Raw genomic sequence first — 17,048 nt, 5'->3', positions numbered from 1 at the left:
TACAAAAATATGGTAAAAATATGGATTTATCGTTTCTTACAAGATACAAAACTAAAATTTTAAGAAAAAGTATTTTGTGAAACTACTGCTTTTCCTAAAGTTGAATATGTGAAGGTACCGCTAAATGGTATTAAATTTGTCCTGAATATTAAGCATAATAAAGATGTTACAAGCTCTGAAGAACTCTAGCCATTCCAGATCATCAATTATCATTAATTTAATGAGAAGAAAAAGTCAACTAACAGCTGGTAAGATATAATAGGAAGCAATGAATGGCACCTATAAAGTTAGCTTTCATTAAGTTGTATTTCACCTGAAAATTATCAGAGTATATGAATAACATTGCCTGTGCCTTAATTTAAAGGTAAAAATTTATAATAAAACACACCTCTTATTTTGGCAAGTTTTTATGTTCTTAGAAAATCAGGAAAAAGGATTAAAAGAGTTAAGACTTTTTAATAAGAAAAAATCAGCATAAGAATTAAAAGAAAAATGAGAAATTTCATATACAATTAAAGATATAAGTCACTATGCCCAATCCAAGAGACACTTTAGCTAGTTTAAATAACATTTTGTCAGTGGTCATGAAATTAATATTATAAAACTAAACATTAATAACCTTTTCTTTAAATATCCATATAGTTGCTTAATCAGATTATGATTTTTATATAGAGATTACAGATTATACTGATTACAATATACAGATTACTATTTCTATATATTCCTGTATAATTTAAATTCTATAATTGACAATAGAATCTTTTTCAGTCTCAAAATGTTGAAATTAATTTTATCAAACTTTACAAAATGTAAACTTGATTTAAAATTACTTTCAAAAGATGACACTGTACTCCTCACATTAAAATACTACTATAGGTTCATAGCCTGAATATTTTTTAAGTAATTTTTTACTAAATATACAGTACAGCTAAAGCAGTTCTTAACAACCCAATTTTGAATTTAGCTTGCCAATGCCAGGCATATTTAGCACACTTAATTGTCCTAGAAGGAGCAATGTTAGCTAACTTTTAAAAGTAATACATTTACTTTTAATGAGGCATTTCATAACTTCATTTTAGATTACAAAACATGATATTTATATTTAAAGGTATTTATTTTTCCCATTGTGAATTAACTTAATGATTTTGGTGCTGATATCAGCTAATACATAAAATTGGTGAAAATTAATTCTCAATATGGACAACATAAAAAATTAATCTTAAATCCACAATATAAAACAAAATTTGCTACTATATGGTCGATGGTAATATGCTTTTCTATAAAATTCGCGATATCGATTAGATTTTCTTGTTTGTTTACTTTTAAACTGAATTCAGCTGTAGGTTTTAAATAGAGTGTAGCATACACTATAGCTAAGCCTACACTATATTCGAATAACGATTAGCCATTTAAAACAAATGATTTTATGGGACACTTTCAGGAATTTGAAATAAATTCACCACAATTACTTGTCACAACCAATTTATGGGTTTGGCCAATGCAAATTTTACATTAGCTGTCCATTGTTACAGTATTGATTATGTACCGTAAACATCTAATTTATTAATGAGACCTAACTCTATTAAATTAAAACAAAAGTGTTATTACAATAAAATTAATATAATTAAAGCTCAGAAATATTATGGATCTCCTAATTATTCAATATTATTTTTACAACGGCTGCCTGTCAATAACGATTTTACCATACGCGAACGCGTCATATAATAAACACATAAAAATTAATGTTATAAAGGGTATGATCATTGAGTGTTTCTTTATTGTATAAAAAATACATTTTAATTCTATATCAAAACCTAAATTTTGATTTTCATTGTCTTTATTTTATTATTATCAGGGAAATAATTAGAATGCTAATACCCATCGCTGAGTCTTGGAAGTTTCCTTGCCTGCATTACCATTAATGCTAAGATAATTTGTATCACCCTAATCAAAATTACAAATATTTTATAAAAAGACTACAGTAAATAATAATAAAGGTAGATTAATTAAAACACTCAATCCCCTTGAAAAGTCAAAATTGACGATCATCACACATCCGGGGACCATAAGCGATCAAAAACAATCATTGCCACAATCCGAAACTAAAAGTATGCCTTTTAAAATTACATAAATATTTTCACCAAACTTAACGAAATAAAAAAATTTACGTTTAAAATATTGTTCGTGGATATCATAATTAAAAATTACTCAAACGCAGCTAATATATTTCTAGAATTTATCAAGCTCATTGAAAACCTAGGCTTTTTTTAAGAAGTTGAAAAAAATTATTTTTCGATCTTAATGGCAACTGAAATTCTAAATCACGTCAGCTGTTTCAAGTAAATTATCCATAGCCGTAACTAATCCAGTGTATTTGTTATTTATTTTTATTTCTGTTACAGAGAAATTTACTTCTGCTACTGTTACATGCGTGTTGCTTAAAATCTCTCATAATTTGAATAGTCTTCCTGAAGGAAACACATTAAGTTATTATTTTCCTTTGTGTATCAATTTTATTTACTTTGTGCACTTCACGATCATTTATACTACGTGTCGCTAATTTACATGAAATAATACAAATTTTGTGAGGATAACATTGCCATGGATGATAGCTATGGCAGAGAGTAAAGACTCCCTTAGACGTCGAGTTTATTATGCTGCACGAGATGGCATGTCAATTACTTTGTATGCATTGCTTTCTAATGTAGTACCTCAAAGTTCAGTGCAACATTATTTAAATGAGGCTGTTGAAGATGAAGGTCAAAAATGCACTCCTTTATTAATAGCTGCTCTTAATGGCCATATAAATGTAATAAGGATGATGTTACATCGCTTTCAACCCGACATTGAGCAGGATGGAACTGTACAAATTGATGGTTATGTTATTGAAGGAGCTACTGCTTTATGGTGTGCTGCATCAGCTGGACATTTCAATGTCGTGAAATATTTGCTGTCTCGTGGTGCTGATGTTAATCACGCCACGAAATCAAAATCAACTCCCCTACGAGCTGCTTGTTTCGATGGAAGATTAGATGTCATCCAATATTTGGTTGATAAAGGGGCAGACATACATATGGCAAACAAATACGACAACACATGCCTGATGCTTGCTGCCTACCGTGGTCGCATTGATGTTGTAACGTATCTCTTAACCAAAAAAGCAGATCCTGATGCTCAAACACAATGTGGTGCAACAGCTCTCCATTTTGCTGCTGATCATGGGCATGTTGATATTGTGAAAAAACTTTTAAAACATGGCGCAAAAATTACTAGAAATAAAATGGGGCTGACTCCCTTGCTTCAAGCTGCTGAAAGGACTAAAGCTGAAGTGGTTGAATATTTCATTAAAAAATCATGGTGTGATAAACAGGAAGCCGTTGAGGCGCTTGAACTCTTAGGTGCTTCTTTCGCTAATGATAAAGACTTCTATAGCTTGGAAAAAGCTTATTACTACATGCACTGGGCTTTATCGGAAAGGGAAAATCATCCTGACTTATATTGCCCTAAGGTCTTATCATCTCCCATAGTAGCTTATGACAATCATATAGAATGCCAAACTTTAACTGAATTAGAAGCTATAAAAAATAATAGCAATGCTCTTCACATGGAATCGTTGGTTATTCGGGAAAGAATATTAGGCTCCAATAACCATGAAGTTCCCCATCCCATAGTTTTCCGAGGTGCCTTATTTGCTGATGTAGGTCGTTTCGATAGGTGTGTTGATCTCTGGCTGCATGCCTTGAATTTGAGGTATACACACAATGTATCTGTGAGAAAAGATCTTCTAAGATTTGCTCAAGTATTTGCACAAATGATACATATCGGTGAAGAAGTGCAATTTAACAAAATTTATCCTGTGCTTGACATCACACTTGCAGAACTAAAGCGGAATAGTAAGTTACTGAATTCAAGTACAGAAGGATCCCCAGATTGTGTTCTCGAAGAATTGGAGGACGACATTTATACCACCCTTTACTTATTAGTTATTACCACTAAACTTATGAAAAATTTGTCTTCTGATGAAGAATTTAAAATATTCAAACTAGTTTATGAAATCAACCAACTAAACTTAACTACAAGCGATGGCTCTACGTTGTTGCATTTAGCTGTTAACGTTGATACCATTGTTGATGAGTTTCACACTAAATATGTCTGTAAGTTCCCGTGTGCATCAACTGCAAGAATGCTCATACAGTGTGGTGCTGATGTTGATGCTGTTGATAAAGCAGGAAATACACCTCTACACATTATAGTTGCTTATCAAAAACCTATCACGGATTTTATGACATTGCATTCAATAATTACAAAGCTTCTCGATGCAGGGTCGCATATTGATCGTGTAAATAATAATGGTGAATCTCCGTTTGATGCAGTTTTGACGGGTGTTGCTGAAATTATTTTAAAAACGCAACACCAATTGAACCTAAAATGTATGGCTGCAAGAGCTGTTAAAAAGTATAATCTGAATTATAAAGGTATTGTTCCTTTCACATTAGCTTCTTTTACTGATATGCATGGTCCTCCAAAGAAAAAAAAAATTAAATGATACTATATTTGGTGGAATATACCTGCATTAATGTGATCTGTTGTTAGTCAATATGAGTTTTAATATTTATAATATTATATATTACTGTTTTATGTACATATATATTTTGCATATAAATATAAACTATCTAAAGATCTATTTGACTATAAGACTTAAAAATTTTCTTGCAGGCAGTTTTCACTGTGAGTTTTAATACATATTTATAACTGTTGTTTCAGATATAGTTTTTGGGTAAAAATCTGAAAAGTTTTTTTATGGGAATTAATATATTTTGCCTATTTTCAGTTTTATTATTTGCTCATTAATTTTTCTCTTTACTTATTATTTTTTTTATTTGAGCAGGGCTGATTGGGCTCCGGAAAAAATCCGAATTTTCGCTAACAGTGATTCGTAAGTTTCCGGAGATCGAAGGTCCAGACGTATCAAAAAATCATTAATCACAGAAGTTTCCGGAAATCAAATTTTCTAAGGTGGAACTTAAAAGCACAGTTTATTTTATTTGTTTGTAAGGGAGAGCCAGAGAGATACTTTATAAGCTTATATTCATGATTAATAGTCATTTTTTATCAGTAAATAGTAGTTATAATCATAAACTCAAGAAAGAAAGACATATTTGTAAATTTTAATTACTTTTCCAGGTCATCATAAGTATGTGTAAATGGTATAGGTATGTGAACAATTTTAAATATATTTTAAGTAAACTAAGAAATATTTAGAAAAAGGAAAAAACCTTGTTTAACTCAAGAAATTTTCTGGAATTTTGACTTCGGCTCACAATCACCCCTGTTTGAAGAATTATTGATTTTAATGGCGCAAATGTTTTCATTGTGTTATCTATTTAAAATGGTGCATATAAGAAAAGAATCTTCGAAAAATGCCTAGAAATTTATTTAGGATACAAGACATGCCTAATAAATATACTTAGAGTATTTTTTTATGGAATAAAAATAGACTTTCAGTAAAAGGAAAGTAATCCAGATATAAGTTAGGCGATTTCTTTGCTTTTCTTAAAATTAAATTTGTATCTGAAATTTTTTTTTTTGTCTGAATCATTATTTGTAATAAAAAATTTTACTTTTAATAATGCAGCTAAACCTTAACTAAGACTTAATTTTTGTTTTTAAAAACTTAAGCCAAACTTTGTGTGTGTTATTGCACAGGTAGTTAACTCTTTTAAATGCCACATCATAGACATTTTTATATCAACATTTTCATTATTTTTAAAATTAATTTCATGAGCAAATTTAGCAGGCTAACTATTATTTTTCACACTAATTGTATAATATTCTAATGTCAGATCTTACACAAAGTTGCTCTAAAATTGCATTTCTGTAAAAATACTTTTATCTTTAAAAAAGGTTTCTGAGTCTGATTAAAAGGAAAGTATTTCTTTATTATTATTATTTTAATGACCCAAAATATTTTACACTACAAATATTTGCTTAAAATTAAAAAAACTTTTGCTTAAAATGTCATTTAGATTTCCATCAAACCCTATATAATTGAAAATAAATAATTAGTCTATTAAACTCTGACTAAATAATTGACACTTTTTTTTTTCAAAGTTTGATTGACAAGTGTCTTATTTTTTAGGTAGTAATCCACAACATGATGACTTGTTAACTATATTGTTTAACTAGATAGAAACTAAAAGCTTAAATTTTTTACCTATAATTTCTATATTTAGGTCTTTTTTTATTTACATGAGTATATTAGTAGCTATTTTTTTAATGTATTAAAATATATCACATCTTGTAAGTTTTGCACAAAATGTCAGTCAGACTCTAAGTTTGTTTTGGAGTATCAAAAAATTTTTAGAAATTCCTGTTTGATTGCTTGTTATTTCATCTTCCCCCCTCCCAGTTTTATTATGAAAATGTTTTATTGTGAACTAAAATACATAATTAAATCTCCTTTTCTATGTAATAATAAGAAACAGGTTTTTTATTGCTTCGGATGGATAGCATTATTATTGTTCAGATTGCGATGTTATGAAAATAGCCATATTGCAAAGAACTTCTTAATTAAAAAAATAATGAAAGAATTAAATATTGTTGCTATTTCAGTCTTTAAGAAACATTTGATAAACCCGGCGGGACTCATGTTCTATTTTATTACTCCAAGATATACACTGGGCCTGAAAGTCCTAGGTCATATTTTTTTTCTCCAAAAAATTTAATGAGACTTTTTGACCTATGTTAAGAAAATGCTATGAAAATAAATTTCAATTAGATATCATTGATACAATTAAATATTTTTAGAATATAAAATTATATGAAAATTACATTGAAAAATATTTTTATTTTTAAAACCAATTAAATTACTCAAGCTAAAGTTGGTAATCATATGTAAATTTTATGCACTGCTATTTTTATAAATAGTTAGGCAGAAAACCTACATTTCATTGCCATCTGTAACTGAGGATAATGCTGTGACCGGTAACTAAAATGTGAGTGCTTTGAGTCTAAACAGGGATGTTAGTGGTTTGAAATTTCTGAAAATTTTGAGCTGCTGTTAGTAAAAATATTACTAAGACTTAAAGAAAAAAACGTTTTTAAAAAAATTACGGTAAATTATTTCAAAGTTTCGTATTTTATGTTGATATTCAACTTTCAGCTTAAGCCCAATTTGATTAACAAGGTGCGTGTATTCTATTTGTTATAATGATTTACAAACTTTTATCTTCTGTTCTATACTGGAACTTCTTAATTAAAAACTCTTGAACTAAAAAGATTTAATTTAGTTTTTTTTTTAAATATAAATATTGTCCTAGTTTTTTTAGGGGTTAGGGGATGTGTATATATTAAGCTTCCTCTAAGTTTAAGAAAATTTTTCAAAAACTTTTAGTATGCTATCACCCCTGGCATAAAAGACCTAAACACCTGTTTTACTTGGAAGTTAATTTCACGATCATGCCTGATTTATGGGCAATGCAGCTCTGTCAATGTAGATTACTTTCAAAAAGCAGTGGGTAGTCTATATGATGTTTTTGCAACCAGTCTCAGCATGTATCCTCTGGGATTAAACTAATAAAAAAATTTTGTCTGAAAATTTTAAAATATGGGCAATTTAATTATTTTGCCAATTTGGTACTTAATCATTAAGATCAAATTAAGAGGTTTCACTGTATTTTCAACCTAAATGCTAAATCAACTATTTTAACCTAACTTAATTGAAATATCAAGCTTTAGCTTGCATGAAAGAGAGTTGATAACTTATCAAGAGTGAGCGACAAGTAGACTTTTATAAATTCATTTATTTTCATTTCAAATGTTTATATAAATGATGATTTTCATAAATTTTAAAGACAAGACAGTCAGTTACTAAAGGCTGCTAGTGGATTGCAAAATAATTTTTTCTAGTTACATAATTTAGATTCTTCTATAAACTTTTAAAGTATTGAATAACTGTGATAAAAACTAAATTTAAAATTTTCTTTCTTGTATGTTGGTTAATAATTTTCTTTATTAGTTTGTAACTAATTGTATATTTACTTGTTTCATTGTTTGGTTAAAATTTTAAATACAACAATTATCAGAAATTTAGTGTAATAATGTAGATTTTTCTACCAAATTTTTTTTGTGGCAAAATTTTAATTTGTGCTAAGGATTTTGTTATTAATGTAGTAATTATTTACTAAGTTTGAAATGCTTTTTTTATCCATTAAAATAATGTTGTAGTTACTTAAATTATATTGGTTGAAGAATCACTTTATACTTTTCCATTTCACCCCATTGTTAAATAATTTCTATTTATGCAATATACTTAAGTTTTTTTCTTGTTGTATTTGAATAAAATTTATTAAAAATTGTTACTTTTGAATTTAGTGCCTAAGTTTATCCAATCCCCTTTTTTATAGAATAATTTGATGAATTTTGTATCTTGTTGATTTGAAGGAAATGAAAAATAAGTTTTGTTAAATAAATTTTACCTTTTTTTTTTCTTTAAAGAATGTTTTGTTTCTTCTATTGTTGAAGTTCTAAAAGTGAATGAGGGAATTTTCAACTTACTTTACATTAAGGCATGCTTACAAGAACTCTTTTGGATAGTTGATCACAAAAAAAAAGTCGAAGAAAATACTATGTTGGAGGACAACTTTAGTTACATAAAGCTGTATTTGTTGGAAAGCAAGATATAATATAGATAATAGCTATTTTTAAGTAACATCTAGATTTTAAAATTTAAACCTGCATAGTTAATTTAAATGCACAAATTGAAAATAAATGAATCAAAGTATTTAATATAAATAAATCTAAAAAAAAATATTAGTATAAAATTGCAAAGCAATTTATTGAGCCACATCAGAACCAAAGAGCTAAAACTTTATATTTACCACTAAATTTATTTTTTACTAATTTTATTATTAATAGAATATCAGATTAAATGTGATGGTTAGATTTTGAAATAATAATCTATTTATTTTTATTTGCACAAATTATATTTTATCACTAACATTCTACCTTGTGTCATAAACAAAACAAAATGGTTGCAAATACATTTCAAGTTCAGACTTGCAACAAGGCAAAAATAAACAAAAGAGTATTATGACCAGTAAAAACAAATTATTTTTCAGAGACTAAAAAAAAGTAGTTTTTTTTTTTTTTTTCAGTTATTTTTTAAAAGGATTTTCTTCTAATTTATGTTCATACAATTCTTTTTAACAATATTTACTATTGTTCAGGCTCTAAAACAAGAGGCTTCCTAGGCCAATATTAGCCAGACATTCATAGCTTAATTTTGTATCTTTCGCCTAATATATTGATGAAGTTGAATCATTACTTTTGATGTACATTTTCTGAGTAGTAATTTTTCCCCTGCATGAGTATGGAAAAAAACCACCTAGAAGAAAACAGTCTTCACTATTCAGTGAATTTTGAATTAGTATTATTTTATTTCTTATTTGATGCATAAGTTTATCTCTATATTAAAATACGAAGGCCGCCTCTGTTTTAGTGTTCACATTAAAGTTACATTCTGTTTTTTTACTGCACAAAAACTTAAAGAATTAGAATCTTGAAATTGCTGAGATATATGGAAAGGTGTACAAGGATAAAGATGGAATTAAAAAAAAATGAGCATTCGATTATTGTTCGAAAATTATTAACTGTTAAACTTGGAAAAATACCACACGGGCCGCTTTACAGTGTTAGAACCTGGCATGCAGAAAAAGCTATGTTTATAAACTTTGCATAGATTTTTTTTTTGTTAAATTCCGATTTGTTTGAAAGTTATTTCAATTTTAAATGCTATTTTTGCGAATTTTTTCTCAATTATTTTTGCTTTACATTTCGCATTGCTGCTTAAAATCTATTAGACTTAGTAACTTGAAATTACTAACACATATAGAAAAATGTACAAACAGTTTAATGGTATAATAAAAAATACGATTCGATTATTAGTTCGAGAATTATTAACTGTTAAACTACTTGTATTTTTAAAAAAAAAATTGGTTGATCTACTGCTTAAATGCTTCTACAAAAGTTTAAATTTGACATTAATAGACCATTTAGAATTATAATTTTAAAAATATTTCAATTTTTAGTGTTTCTGCTGCATTTTTTCCCCTTTGATAAATATAATCCGTCATTGCATAAAAATTAATCTCTCACACTATTTTCATTTTATAAGTTAGCTCTTGACTTGATACCAAATACAGTCAATTCGCTATAACTCGAAGTACGATAACTCGAATATTACTATAACTCGATTTTTTTATGAGGTCCCGACCCTTTATCTTCAATTTCATGGTAATTATTCTCGATTACTCGAATTTTACTCCCTTTAACTCGATTTTTTTTTTTGGGATCTTTTAAAGCAAGAAAAAAAAAACGTAGCAGCTGATATCTTGCCCCTTCCTTTGCAACACACACACAGTGTCTTTCGCACTCACTCTTCATGGAGAAGATAAAGCTGTCCCTCTTGAAGTATGTGAACAGTGGTTAAATGAAACGTTACCAAATTTACTTCAAGGATAGTTAAAATGATGTTTTCAATATTGATGAAATGGGTTTATTTTTTAAATGTCTTCCAAATAAAACTATGATGTTTAAGGATGAAAACTGCTCAGGGGGTAAAATGAGCAAGGAACGTTTGACTGTCCTAGTTGAAGGAAATGCGTCTGGGACAGAGAAATTGCCCTTACTTGTTATCGGAAAATACCGAAATACCCGATTTTTCAAGAATGTAAAAACGTATCCTTTAAATTACAAGTCTAACAAAAAGTTTTGGATGACATCAGTTTTATTTGAAGACTATGTAAGAAAATTGGATCTGAAATTCTTCGCAAAAAGAGAAAAGTGATACTCTTTATGGATAAATGCACAGCGCATAGTGATCTACCTAATTTGAAAGTAGTAAACTTGCAGTTTCTCCCGCCAAACACAACAGCAAAGTAGCAGCCGATGGACCAGGGTATCATAAAGTGCTTCAAACAGTCTTCTCGTAAATGGCTTGTCAGAAAAATGATCTTAAATACTGTAAGCATTTAGAAGATTTGTAATTAATAAGCATTAATTAAATTATCCGACAATATTTTGAAAGTCCAAAACCGAAACTAACGGTAAGTCGAACTTCCGATATGTCGGAAGTTTTTCGTCAGTCCTATCAGATGCGAGTTTTCGCGAATTCACTGTATAACAAAAACAAATTAATAAATTAAAAATGAGAGGTTAGAAGTAACCAGATGTTAATCTTAACTCATCGAAATTTTTAAAAATATACAAACTAAAGAGAGATTCTGTTTCCAATGCAAACTGTTATATGATATAAAGTTATCATTCGATACTGTTAACAAGTGAAGTTTCTTCTCTATTATTACTACCGCCTACTGTGCTGCATATTCTGTATTCCTAAGTTCAATTCCTTTTCAAAGTACATTTGATTGTATTTCAAATCCAGCTATTCTTTCATTTTGTTATGGTTAACATATTTATAAAATGTGCTTGCATAAAATTATAATAATTATATGTTATCTAAACAAAAAAAAATTTTCATGCAGTTTTAAAAAATAATACTTATAATAAGATCAAGGAGGGAAAACTCTTAATGTCCATTAAAACTGATTCTGAGAAAAAGATAAGGAACTATTTTTCCAGTTTATTATCTTATTTAATAATTGAAAAAATTTATAAGATATGCAATTCTTTACATAATTTTAAAGAATGTAATTTTATATAACAAAATAAAAAATTTGGACGAAATCGGTCAAATAGTTTATGAGAAATCTACTTTTAAAAATAATACTTTTTTTAAAATTCAATTTCTCAAGAACTTTTCGACGATTTTGCTCAACTTTTGTGTTTTGCTATATAAAATTACATTCTTCAGAATAATGTTAAAAAAAAAAATTATATTCCTCACATTTTAAATTTTTTTCGACAATTATTAAATAAAATAATAAATATTTACTAAAAGTTATTATCTTCGGTTAAATTTTATATTTAATTCGAAGTTAATATTTATGTGTAAAAAATAACTCTCACTGTGAGATCGCTTTTAATGGAGTAACCGTGAGGTTACTCCATTAAAAGTATCAACTGAATAATAAATATTATATATACTGAATAAAAAGTATCAACTGAATATAAATAAGTAGAAACTGAATAATAAATATTCTTTTAAATATTTTCGTTATGCATTAAACTATTATTATCCCATTTTTATTTCTACTACTTTTAAAAATGTTTTAGTGACTCGAACGGTTCTATTCAACGATGTGTAAATCTGTTAGCACGTGTGTCACTGTTTTTAGATTGTTGGTGTAGGGTGGGGGAAGGGGGAGTGGTGGCTGTGGACTCATACCGACTTCCCTCTAATTTTCTTAAATCATTTTATTGTTCCAGACGTTTGCAATGCGCCTGAGTAAAAAGAATTAAATTAGAGACACTCTCATCTTCCAAGTCAGAGAAACAGTATTGCGTCATTTTGTTTGAGAACAATGAATTCTAAAAATAACGGTTTGGATGGAACAGTCTCTTACGATTAACATCTTAATAGCAAATAAAATATGTTATATAATTATTTAATGAGCCGGTAACTAATTAAATTTAACTACAATTAAAAAAATTTATAATTATTTAATGTATCGGTAACTAATTCAGTTTGAAATGACGAATAATATAGAATTATTTAATGAGTTAGTAACTAATCAAATTTATTGATACAAGAATATGTTTCATTATTATTCAATATGTCGGTAATTAATTAAATTTAATTGAAATTAAGAAAAATATATAATTATTTAATAAGTCGGAAACTGATCAAATTTATTGATACGACAAGAGAAAATATGTTTTTTTATTATTCGATAAGTCAGTAACTAATTAAATTTAACTGATAGGACAAGAAACATATGTTTTGTAATTATCCAATGAATCGATAACTAATTAATTGAATTCGGTAACTGATTCGGTTGGTAAATTTAACTGAAATAAAGAAAGAAAATATGTTATATAATTATTTAATACCTCGGTAAACAATCAAATTTATTTAATATGAGAAAATATGTTTTATAATTACTCAATGATTCGATAACTAATTAAATTTAGCTTAAATGACGAAGAAATATCTGTTATATAGTTATTTAATGACTCAGTAAATAATCGAATTTAATTGATATGACACAAGAAAGTATGTTATATAACTATTAAGTGAGTGATAAATGAATAAAATTAAAATCAACTGAAACGTTAACTTATTGAGTAAAATTAACTATTATTATATCTTTCTTTTTTTTAAAAAAAATGTGCATTTTATAAACATTTAATAATGTAATACAGTAGAGAACCGATTATCCGGAACGATCGGGACTATCGCTATTCCGGATAACTGATTTTTCCGGTTTTCTGAATCGCTACAAAAAGCCGTTTTTTTAGTGTTAAACCCAACTAAAAAAAAAAAAAATATTTGGAAATAATCTTAAAAATAAGAAAAAACGATGAGGTAATACACTAATGATTATTTCTGAAATGATGGTAAGGTAAACATCTTTCAAAAAAGAAAGAAAAATCCTAAAATCCTATGAGGAAAAAAAATTTTTTTTTAAAAATTGCTTGGAAAATTTATCGAATTTCGTTCCGGTTTTTTGGTTTTCCGGTTTTCTGATTTCCGGATAACGGGTTCTGTACTGTATAATTATTACTCCAAAAGTATTTTGATGAGTCTCTTATTTTATTTAATAACAATTTAGAATTTTACAAGAAAAAAATATTGTAAGAAAACGCAATTTGTAAAAGTAGTTAATTAATTTTCGGTAATAATTCTCGATTACTGTAAAATAAAATTTGAATACTAATTATAATAGATTTTTTATGGATAACTTTTATTCAAGTTTTTCTAATAAATTGACATTAAGGCGAGAGATAATTTAATATCGTCTTTCAACAATAAACACATCGAAAAAGGTTAGATTTTCTTGACATGGTAATTTTAATTTGTGTCTTTTATCGCATTATCTGTTTTATACGTTAATTTATTTTTAAAAAAATTATGCATACTAGTTTTTAATCCTCAAAATAAAAGATGAAAACTCATTTGAAAAGTTGATGCTCAAAATTTTTCAAATAACAAAAACTGTTATAAAAAGTAGTAATACTTGATCCTCAGATTATTTCAAATGACAAAAACAATTAAACAGCCAAATTACTTGATCCTTAAAGTTTTTTAAACAACCAAAACTACCATACAAAATAGCATTACTTGATCCTCAAAATTTTTCGAATGACAAAAACAATTTTTACAAAGCCGAATTACTTGATCCTCTAAAGTTTTCGAATAACAGAAACATCGAGCTTTTGCTCCGAATTCATTTCCAGAATAAAATGTAGTTTAGATTTGTTGACGTTCTTTTAAAAGAATAAGTCCCTTAAAATCGTTTGACTTTTATTAACTACTTCTTTAACGTAAGTATTAATTTCAAAGCTAATAATGCTAAATATGATGTTACGAAAGATGTTTGATGCAGTGACAATTTATATAAACAATATTAACTTTTTGCTAATATCACCTTTTGTTTCTAATCAGTTAAGCAGGAAATGAGTTCGTTTTCCTTTATAGATATAATTTACTGTTTATTTGTTATTTTGTTATTCTAAATTTGGCGAAATATACTACAAAGGCGCTCATTGACAGTGATTGTTTCGTTTATTTAGTTTTCGTTTCAATAATATTCCATTTTCACTTTTTTTTGTTCCTGAAATATGCTCCTTCTGATAAGGGATTAATTTTTTAAAAGTAAAAAATGAATTAAATACTCTTATTTTGCAAAAAAATATATGAGTTCTTAACTAGGAAATTTCTGTTCAAAAAATGACTGCCTATTTTTTTTTCTTTTTTAAAAAAAGATTAAACAAATTGTGAAAACCTGAATAGTTGTAGGGATCTAGTGACACATCCTCAGATCCTGTTTAAAGGTTTCCCAAAAAATGCAATAAAATTTTTAAAATAAATCCTATACTGCAATTTGTGAATGTAGAAATCTTAAAGGTTGGAGATATGGGCCATTAGAAAAAACCCTTAACTGATCATTCCTTTTATTTGTATTTAATTACTTTTTGTAATATAAATTCTTGCACAAAGTTACATTTTCCAGATCTTCACGTTATTCAAGCAAATAAAATGCTAAGAAAATTTATTTTATTTGGCACGTTTTTCCGAAATTGAATTATAAGAATTGCTATTACAGCTGTCGGAAGGATTTACCTTCGTAAGCAGGAACAGAGAGGTAAAAAAAAAGAATATAAAAAAAATTATTTTTCACTTTCAGTTAGTTATAGGAAATGTTCTAAAAATGAAAACAAGGTTCAACTGTTGGCAGAAAGGAAAAAGCAACGCTTGATTTCGAAACCTGCGTATCTTTGGTCACCGTTGGGCTTGTAGCCAAAAAAACGGGCCAATGACTTGATATTGTAGTTGACTAACTTGGACGAAATTGGCAGATTGTAAGTTTCGTTTACCTTAACTAAGCAAGGCATTACGTCGCAATTTTAAAAGATCCTACGTCGCTTGATCTCGTAGCTCTAAATTAAGTAACTGAGTTATTAACCGCTTGATGCATTCCTTCTTTTTTTTAGCTGAATTTTTTTATTATTCAATTTGGATTCAAACATTAAAAATCTTAACTTTTATTCTCAGTTTATATTCGGAAAAGGTGAAAAGAAAAATTAAATCAGAATTATGGAAGATTCGCAGAGATAGTTAATTACCTGGCGTGTCTTAGAAATATTTTAATTTTAAGACATTCAAAATTCCCTCTAAGATTCTGTGCTGTTGGCAATATTTAAATCATGGACCAACTCAACGTAAAAAAAAAAAAAAAAAAAAAAAAAAATGGCGTAAATGTCACTTTCATGTTCATATACATATGGCAAAAATATACACACTCAGACTTTAGACTTTGTACCTCAAAATGAAAAATGGAACTGGCCCACTATTCAAATACGGCCTTCATATATACACGGTGTTCTCTAAACACCACCTTTGTCATATATTTTTAAAACTTTTTCGAAAATTAATAGTAATTGCAAAAATCTAATGTATCGTTAGTGTTCAAAATGATATCAAAGTTTTTAAAAATAAATAACAAATTCTTAATTTGAAGTTATCTTTAGGGAAGGACTGCAGTGTGATAAATACAATAAAATCTCGCACTGCAAAAATGCCAAGATACAAACATTGTATGCTTATAACGAGCTGAAAATTTTTTAGTCTCCCACTGCTGGGGTTTCTTTTTACTAGGAAATACAGTTCTAGTTTATAGTAGGATTCCTTTTTAAACTTTTTTTTTCATTCCAATTGCCTATATGTCTAAAGTTGTCAAGTCACTTTGCGTAACTGAATAATAAACAATTAATTAAGAGACATTAATGATAATCAAGCATACAATTTCTAATTTGTAATATTTTTAAATTAATAAGTTCCCGAATTTATTTACTAATAAAACACGCAAACACTACAGAAAAACATATAGATGTAGAAAGGAGAAAATAGTGAAAATCAATCCAAATGTGTTAATCAAACGGTACGGAGTTTTTACAAAAAACATCTTTAAAAGCATTGAAAAGAATTTTAAAAATGCCTTAGACGGTCAAAAATGTCATGCAATAAGAGTAGAGACTTCAAGAGTAATTTAATTTAACAAACTCTTATTTCTTAAAATGTAAATTTAAATCTCTCGTTTTTTAAATGATGCGAATATTTACTGACAATCAAAATTTCGAGAACTTCTTACAAAACCAAATATTAGGCAAATAAAATAAAATTAAAACAAATTTTAAACAAAGACGCTTTTCTAGTTGACAAAAAAAGAAAGTGATGAATCCAACATCTTTCGCTTTTTCCAAAAGCAAAATTATTTTCTCTTTTTAATCCTACTTTTATTTTATTCAGTTATTAAATTATGATTATGCGCGAATAACCTCCACACCAGTGTTTCCCTAAGTTATGTCTTCTGTGTACCCTTTCTAAATTTTTTGTAACGCTAATTACCACTTAAAAAAATAATAAT

The 17,048-nt window shown here is 27.7% G+C and overlaps 2 protein-coding genes across 3 annotated transcripts in view; one reads left to right on the top strand and one right to left on the bottom strand.

Annotated features, from left to right (window-relative positions):
* The window catches only part of wcy (WW domain-containing adapter protein with coiled-coil wacky), a 37,075-nt gene extending 34,965 nt beyond the window's left edge, over positions 1 to 2,110 (bottom strand). The window contains exon 1 of one of the 2 annotated variants that reach the window (XM_087163938.1): positions 1,879 to 2,110. In XM_087163938.1, the coding sequence (XP_087020064.1) occupies positions 1,879 to 1,919 (41 nt within the window). In that variant the 5' untranslated portion in view covers positions 1,920 to 2,110. The remainder of the gene's footprint in view (positions 1 to 1,878) is intronic. The other variant, XM_087163939.1, reaches the window with a different exon arrangement.
* A 196-nt stretch (positions 2,111 to 2,306) lies between these two features.
* LOC107452844 (protein fem-1 homolog B) lies at positions 2,307 to 5,423 on the top strand. Its single transcript, XM_043044782.3, has one exon. The coding sequence runs from the start codon at positions 2,606 to 2,608 to the stop codon at positions 4,544 to 4,546; it is 1,941 nt and encodes a 646-aa protein (XP_042900716.1). The 5' UTR covers positions 2,307 to 2,605; the 3' UTR covers positions 4,547 to 5,423.
* The last annotated feature ends 11,625 nt before the right edge of the window (positions 5,424 to 17,048 follow it).

The sequence above is a fragment of the Parasteatoda tepidariorum genome, chromosome 5 (genome assembly GCF_982258835.1).
Source record: "Parasteatoda tepidariorum strain Cologne lab strain chromosome 5, Ptep-v5.0, whole genome shotgun sequence".
Classification (NCBI taxonomy): domain Eukaryota; kingdom Metazoa; phylum Arthropoda; class Arachnida; order Araneae; family Theridiidae; genus Parasteatoda; species Parasteatoda tepidariorum.
The sequence above is the reverse complement of the archived record's forward strand: the minus strand, read 5'-3'. Positions and strand labels throughout refer to the sequence as shown.